The sequence below is a fragment of the Solanum pennellii genome, chromosome 4, assembly GCF_001406875.1.
Source record: "Solanum pennellii chromosome 4, SPENNV200".
NCBI lineage: Eukaryota > Viridiplantae > Streptophyta > Magnoliopsida > Solanales > Solanaceae > Solanum > Solanum pennellii.
This window is the reverse complement of record NC_028640.1, coordinates 20,717,794-20,726,306: the sequence shown is the minus strand read 5'-3', so window position 1 is coordinate 20,726,306 and position 8,513 is coordinate 20,717,794. Positions and strand designations below refer to the sequence as shown.

General features: G+C 36.0%; 1 protein-coding gene across 1 annotated transcript; it reads left to right on the top strand.

Moving 5' to 3' along the window:
- Positions 1 to 2,306: 2,306 nt before the first annotated feature.
- LOC107016572 lies at positions 2,307 to 7,420 on the top strand. Its single transcript, XM_015217003.2, has 2 exons — positions 2,307 to 3,476; positions 7,218 to 7,420. Exons 1-2 carry the CDS (start codon positions 2,894 to 2,896, stop codon positions 7,322 to 7,324), a joined length of 690 nt encoding a protein of 229 aa, XP_015072489.1. The 5' UTR covers positions 2,307 to 2,893; the 3' UTR covers positions 7,325 to 7,420.
- The last annotated feature ends 1,093 nt before the right edge of the window (positions 7,421 to 8,513 follow it).

The window sequence follows — 8,513 nt, the reverse complement described above, 5'->3', positions numbered from 1 at the left end:
GGTCTCGTCGGCGTTACTTTATGCATTTTAATATTATCATGGTATAGCTTGATTATGTGAGTAATGTGAAGGTATTGATGACTTATGTGTTATGTGGAGTCAAGGCATGAGTTCTTCTAATTAATGTTATGTGTCGCGTGGAGTTCTTATGCGAATTACTTGATATTGAAGTATGATGATTCTTGATGACTTATATGAGACTTGTGATGGTTTATATTGATGATTATATAGAAGTGTGTAGAATGACTTTCAAGTAAATATAATTGTTCCTATGTGCTTCTTGAATGATATGCTATATGTGAAAATGTAAAGTGAAGTGTGTCTTAGCTAAATAGACCTATGTCCCTTGCTTGATAAATGAATGAATGAGTCCTTGAATTAGTAGGTTAGAAAACCCTTTGTCATGAATGTGTCTGTATGAATAGAATATGATCTTGACTATAGCAAAGAAGGTCATTTATGTGGAACCTTTTAGAATGAAGGGTATAATATCCTTGAAGTTGAGTGTCGTAATGCTATCCTTCTCGTGTTAATGGTGGACTTAAGGTTGATTGGTTTGAACGACATGAAATCATCCTTAGGAATGTCATTGAGCTATCCTATTAAATAGGCAACCCTAGAGGACTTCTTTGGTAAGGTGTGTTATGATTTGGTTATGAACAAGATACAGTACTTCTTCATATGTTACTTTATTGAAGTACTCTATGAGAAAAAGGTATAGCACCGAGCGAGTATGCTTAGGGAGTAGCTCTAGTTGTATGAGGAGGCTAGAGTACAAAGAAACCCTTCATATTCTTTAACCATGTGCCTACATGGGTTGTGTCCTAGTTCTACCATTGGCAAGAAGAACACCCTTAATCGGACTAGGATTGACTCCGAATTCCATGCGCAGTTACCATTGTCTATGTGGGTTATTGACTATTCTCATTATATGGGTTTCATGGTAGTGTTAGATAACTACTATGTAGTTTAGGTAGTGGAATATGACGCTATCTAGACATTGGATGACTAGTCTTTGAAGATGTTAGTGTGTGAGTGCCCTAGGTCTTCTCCAAGACCATTATGTGAATGTCCTTATATGTTGAATGTCTTAATGATTAAAGTAAAGGTATGATAGTGAAAATGCAAGTATCTATAGTAGCTTTGGGGATTGCTTAGATAAGTTTGGAGAAGGTGTATGGGCGGTCTCTTTTCGTTTTACTTAGGAGAGTCTTAGAGTAATTATGGGTAGGAAGTTTGACTAATGAAATGGGAATAATTTTATCTTAGGTAATTTAAGGATCTTTTTAGAGTGTGTGAAGGGATTATATGGGTGGTCGTTTCATAACTCACTCAAGTGATCCTTAGAATTACCTTTGGTAGGAGGGTCTCATGGTTGTGTGTTTTGATGTGTTCTTGATTCTATTGTGTGATATGTGAGTTACTGTGAAGTCACTGTAATGATTCTGTAATAGCTATAAATTGAGTATGACTTGGAAATGTGTCTTAAATGTAATGTTTGGTGCTTAAATGTGGTTCTTATGTTTATGTATGAAGTTTTAATATAAAAGAGCATATTTTGATACAAATGTCCGTTTATCATGATTTTATGCATTATGCCATACTTAATTGCATTGTACTAATTCCATACATTTTCTCTATTTCTAAAGGTGTGGCTAGCAGGTGAGAGGTGTCTTGAAGCAAGGCCTCTAATTAGGATACTTTAAAGCAAAGTTGAAGTATGTCCTCACTTGACTCGAGGACATAACTATCTTTAGATTTCATTTCAATAAAAGTACTGTAATAGACTAAGTTCTATATTTCATTCTATGGGTCGTGTCCCAAGTATTCTTGAGTCTAAGACTGGTGTATGTTGAGACTTAGTATTTCCCTTGATTCATATGAAAGATGTTATGAGATATTATTCGTGTGAAAATTTTTAATTCCGCACTACTTCTCATACATCTATGCAATAAATGATGTCGAAGGGCTTGTACAATACCTCTTTGAGGTCAAGTACGCCATGTCGCACTCCAAGAGTGACCTATCTTCTAGGGTGTGTTCTCGGGGTATGACAAAGTTCGTATCAGAGCATAGGTTATAAAAGTGGTCTTAGGAATCTAAAAGTCTCAAAAAAATCCACGTCTAGTAGAGTCTTGTTCATCGGTGTGATTTGCGACATATCTATCGGCGAGAGGCTATAGGACGATACAATTTTATTTTTTTCATCAATCATGTGTCGTGCTTATAGAGTTGAGGTGATAAGTGCCTATTCCTAATATATTATCTTGTGATTATAGGAGTATGACTACAAGAAGAATGGCCGTTAGAAGGTTGGAGGAAGGAGTGCAAGAAGAAGCTCCCAAGTTGGACTAGCTCCACAAGGAGTTCAAGTTCTTAAAGATGCTCAAGTGTCTTCCCAAGGTGATCAAGTCCCTATTGGAGGTGAAGGTAATGATGTTCCGATGGTTCCCTTGGACATGACATCAAATGAGAAGATTAGAGAAGCTCTACTTGCTTTAGCTCGAGCCATGAACACTCACGTGACTAGAGACATTAGGCCTAGGATGAATGCTTTGGAGAGTACCATGAATTCTAGATTGATAGACTTTGTGAGGATGAATCCTCCTATCTTTCTTGTCTCTAAGGTTGGAGAAGATCCTCAATAATTTCTTGATGTTGTGACAAAGTGTTGAATGTCATGGGGGTGACTTCTAGGGAGAAGGCGGGATTAGTTTAGTACCAATTGAGGTATGTTTCTCAAGTGTGTTACACTTAATGGAAAGATAATAGGTCGGTTGAGTCGGGTTACATAGAGTGGGAAGAGTTTAAGGAGGCTTTCTTAGAAAAGTACTTTCCCCATGAGAAGAGGGAGGTAAAGGTTGAAGAGTTCATTAACATTAAGAAAGGTAGTATGAGTGTTGAGAAGTATTCCTTGAAGTTCATCATATTGTCTAGATATGCTCCATCCTTGGTGTCTAACCCTAGGGATGAGATGATTAGGTTTGTGATCGGTGTTGCCGACCTTATGAAAGAAGATTGTCGTACAGCCATGCTCCACAATGACATGAACTTGTCTAGGCTCTTGGTGTATTCTCAATCCATTGAAGAGTCCAAACTTAGTAGTATCTCAAGGAATTTTAATAGGAATGGATCCAATGATCAAAACCAATCTAGGTTTAAGAAGAGGGCTCCAAACCATGATGGACCTAGTGCTCCTAAGGTCAAACTTGAGAAGGGTAGTGGTTCTAAAAATGGTAAGCCTACTTGTGTTACTTGTGGGAAGAAGCACTATGGGAAGTGTCTAGTCGGTACAGGGAGTTGCTTTGGTTGTGGTAAGGATGGACATAAGGTGAGGGATTACCCTAGTGTTTCTACTATAGGAAAAGACGGAAAGAAAGATCCTCCTAGTGCTTCTAAATTTGATGTTCCAAGGAGGAATCGCTTCAATTCTCTTCGGTCAAAAGGATCAAAGCCGGATGATGAAGATGATATTGGTAAGTCCTTGTTTTCTCTTTAGTTTTATGAGTTTATTCTAAGTGGGGTAGTATGGTGAGTAGTGGATTTGTGATGTTTGTTGTCTCTTCTCTTTAATTCAATTCAAGCTTGAGAGATAGAATGTTATAGTAGCATGTAGCATTGTGTTTAGGAGTCTTGTTCAAATTGAATTTCATTTATTCCTTGCAGTGTGCATTTTATGAAGTTATAGATATGTTGTGAATTGAGTTTATATGGTTTTATATCCCATATTTTTATGCCTCCATCATCAATTGCTTAAGAGTTGCATTTTTGGAAAATTGAACATTTATTGTAATGTTAGCAGCTCTGTGAAGTTTTTGGAAAATTGACTAAATTGTTCTTTTGTTGAATATTGTTGTAATGTGTATAGAATTAATATATTTGAACATGATAATGTGTTTAGAAGGAGTTCATCCTATTTTAATTGAAGAATGTGAGTCTTATTGCATGATCAGTCGTAGATTAGTTTCAAACCTCTTGTTGTGTTCTGAGTCTCTTAAGTATGTGAAATTGGTGTTCCTCCTAAAATTGTGTGTTGTGTATGGTGTGGTATGGTTATGTGATTCTAGTCTTGAGGCTCTTGTCTCTTGATAGTGTTTACAATGAAGCAAGTGTCATTCAAGGACCAATGTTGTCCAAGTGGGGGAGAATGTAACACCTCTAAAACGACTTAGGTGAAACTAGAGCCTAACTCTTGTGTCATGATGTTTTGAAGTCTTAAAATTGTTTAAAATTATTTTAGGAGGCAGTAAAAGTTTGGAGGTCAAATGTCCAAGAACGTCCGTGACGTTCGGAAGGTTTGCCTTGAAACGTGCTTGTGTGCCTTAGTGTGTTTCGTCAAGTTTTACGTGTTAGTTTTGGATGAAATTGATGTGACAGATTCTTTATATATGTACGACTATACTCGGGTTGAAAACGTCCGGGCAAAACTCCCCAAGGACCAACCAAAGGGTCCTTGAGGAGGACCCAATTCAAGAGCCAAGACTGTCCAAAATAGTCCCACCTACGGAGGGCAATCGCCGCTCAGTAGGCTGGTCGACGCCCCGTAGTTGGCGTCGTCGATGGGGACGTAGTATAAGGAGCTTAATATCCCATTTTCAAGGGTCTGACCTAATCGACGATTACTAGCACGGGCTTTTGATGGGTTGACGACTAGTACACTAGTCCGTCGATTGGCAATCTGCTGATGGCTCGGCCAATCCAAGGTTAGTTTGGGGATTTTCACCTAGCCTTCCTAAAATTATTTGGACGGTTCCTTATGGTTATTTTGGGTGTTTTAAGTGGGTTTATAAGTCTAAAATACTTAGATGAATTCACTTTTAAAAATCAAAACCCTAAGATCTCTAAAGAACTGTCTAGAACACCATTGAAGCTTGAAGGGAGATTGAAGCTTGAATTCCGTGGTCTAGCATCAATTAAGGTATGGTTCTAATCCTTGAATCTCTCTTCTTCAAGGAGTCAATCTCAAAGATGGTTTTCCAAGACTTTCTCAAAAGATGAACTTCTAACTTGTGATCTAGCCATGGGTTCTTGCATAAAATGTTTTGAATCAATTTATTATGATGGAATTGATGTTAGTTTGATGATTTTAACCTAAAATATTGATGAAACCATGCAAAACATGAACTCCGTATTTTGATCATTTTATGGGTAATGTGATTATGTCTCTATACTATTAAATTCTTATGTAGTTTGATTTGGGCTATTGAATTATGAAAGAATTATGTTAAAATCATGTGTAGGATGTCCTAAATTGATGAATTTAGATTGAATTACTTTAAATTCATTGCATATTATGACTTTTGAATTGAATTGGTGATCATAGTCATGGGTAGGGGCCTTTGAGATTTGTGTTGGGTGATTTGGTTATGGATTGAAGTTGCGAGATTTGATTGGTGGTATGATGCCCTAACTCTCTCTATATTTTAGTGTATAGTTCTTAAACTATGATGATGATTGGTATGGTCCACTTATGGTTGCGGTGCTTATGTGCTATACTTGTGAATTATGTGGCCACGTCGGCATTACTTTATGAATTGTGAAACAATGTGGCCTCATCGTCATTACTTTATGTATTATGGTATTATCATGTTATAACTTGATTATGAGAGTAATGTTAAGGTCTTGATGATTTATGTGTTATGTGGAGTCAAAGCATGAGTTCTCCTTATTGATGATATGTGTCTCTAGTAGGCCATGGTGGAGTTCTGATGTAAGTGACTTGATATTTAGGTATGATTATGGGAGTTGTGGTGGTTTATATTGATGATTATATAGAAGTATGTAGGATGACTTGCAAATATATTTAATTGTTCCTATGTGCTTCTTGAATGAAATGCAATATGTGACGATGTAAAGTGAAGTATCTCTTTGCTAGGTAGACCTATGTCCCTTGCTTGATACATGAATGAATATGAGTCCTTAACTTATTAGGTTACAACACTCTTTGTCATGAATATATATGTATCAATGGAATATGATCTTAACTATAGCAAAGAAGGTCATCTATGTGAAACTTTTTAGAATAGAGGTTATGATATCCCTAAAGTTGAAGTCGTAATGGTATCCTTCTCGTGTGAATGGTGGACTTAAGGTTGATTGGATGGAACGACATGAAATCATCTTTTGTAAAGTCATTGATCTGTCTTCTTAACCATTGTAAGGCAACCCTGGGGGACCACTTTTGTAGGTGTGTTATGATTTGGTTATGAACAAGATATAGTACCTCTTCATATGCTCCTTTACTGAATTACTCTATGAAGACAAAGCCTAGCACCGAGCGTGTATGTTTCGGGAGTAGCTCTAGTTGAATGAGGAGGCTAGAGTACAAAGAAACCCTTCATATTCCGTAACCATGTGCCTACATAGGTTGTGTCCTAGTTCTACCATTGGCAAGTAGAATACCTTTTATCGGAGTAGGGTTGACTCAAGGTTCCATGCTTAGCTACAATGGTCTGTGTCGGTTATTGCCTATTCTTATCATGTGGGATACATGGTAGGCTAGATAAGTACTATGAAGTTTACGTAGTGGAATGAGACACTATCTAGACATTGCACGACTAGGCTTTGAAGATGTTAGTGTGTGAGTGCCCTAGGTCTTCTCCTAGACCATTATGTGAATATCCTTATGTGCTGAATGTCTCTTAACCTACTTAATGAACATAATGACTAAAGTAAAGGTATGATAGTGAAAACTCAAGTATCTAGAGTAGCTTTGAGGATTGTTTAGGTAGGCTTGGAGAGGGTGCATAGGCGGTCTTTTCTTTTCTTCCTTGGGGGAGTCTTAGATTATTTTTAGGTAGGAAGTTTGACTAATGAAATGTAAATAATCTATCCTAGGTAGTCTAAGGATCTTTTTGGTGTGTGTGAAGGGATTGTATGGGCTGTCACTTCATAACTCACTTAAGTGAGCCTTAGAATCACCTTTGGTAGGAGGGTCTCATTGTTGTGTGTTGTGATGTGTTATTGATGCTATTGTCTGATATATGAGTTAATGTGAAGTTCGTGTAATGTTACTGTAATTGCTATAAATTATGACTTGGAAATGTTTCTTAAATGTAATGTTTGGTGCTTAAATATGGTTCTTATGCTTATGCATAAACTTTTAATCTAAAAGAGCATATTTTGATACAAATGTCCATTTATCATGATTTTATGCATTATGTCATAATTTGTTCATGCATTGTACTAATTCCATACATTTTGTCTATTTATAAAAGTGTGGATAGCAGGTGATTGGTATCTTGAAGTAAGGCTTGGAATTAGGACTCTTTCAAGAAAAGTTGAAGTATGTCCTCACTTGACTCGAGGACATAACTATCTTTAGTTTTCATTTGAATAAAAGTATTGTAACAGACTAAGTTTCTATATTTCGATTGTATGTGCCGTGTCCTAAGTATTTTTGAGTCTAAGATTGACATATGTTGAGACTTAGCATTTTCTATTATTTTATATGAAAGATGTTATGAGATATTATTCGTGTGATTTGTTTTAATTCCTCACTACTTTTCATACATGTATGCAATGAATGATGACCAAGGGCTTGTACAATATATCTGCGAGGTCAATACGCCGAGTCGCACTCTGAGAGTGCCCTATATTCTAGGGTGTGCTCTTTGGATATTACATTTTTGTTGTGTTGTTGTGGTTCGGAGATCTCGCTAAACACTTCATTGCTGATAAAATATTCTTTCTACTCTATTATTTGCTTTCTATTAGTTAAATTTCGTTTTGTATATGTGTTGCAAATTAAAAAGGGGAAGCACACGGGTCAGTTCCCTCCACCCTTCTTGATAGGTCTGATGTCATAATTGTTGTTTATTATATTTTATATGTGAATTGATCAACATGTACATCTATTCTGCCTATGTGTTAAATAATTGTTGTCATGCTTTCTTCATATTATATATTGGTGGCTCACTTTTACTCTTTATTTAGACAGGTTTTGAAATTAAATATTAGAGTTGAAGAGTTGCCTTGGGATGGGATTCCGGATGGGATGGATGACCTTAATTTCCATTTTGAAATTGTACTTAATATTTATACTTCATTTTATTTGGTTTGTAATTTGTATAAACCTCTAACTCTCTATATATGAAATATTGGGGGATCATCTAAGGGGGGAGGGGTTTTACGTGCTACTTGTTACTTTATCGCAATTTATTTGGGTTAGAAAATCATGCCTATAGGTATTTTTCTAATGTTTAACTTTTCGAACACCTAGAAATTCTAATTATAGGCTTCTAAACAATTTTCAGCATATCAATAATTGAAATAAAATTTGTTGTGCATATTTTCTGCCACTTTTAAATAAATAAATCAGTCTTGCATGCTTAATCTAAAATATGCCTTGATATAATTTTGCTCGAAAAATTAACTTTCTGCTCGTTTTTTTAAAAAAAAATCATTGAATGTCAAAGTCATTGTCCCAATGTATTTTCCTAATGTTAATTGGACATGATATTTTTAAAAAAATTATATAAAAGTACTATCTCTTAACCTATCGTTAATGGAAA

Coding starts and splice junctions, on each gene's coding strand:
- LOC107016572 (XM_015217003.2), top strand. CDS start 2,894: ATGAGTGTTGAGAAGTATTCCTTGAAGTTCATCATATTGTCTAGATAT. Junction 3,477..7,217: donor GGATGATGAAGATGATATTG/GTAAGTCCTTGT, acceptor TATTTATAAAAG/TGTGGATAGCAGGTGATTGG.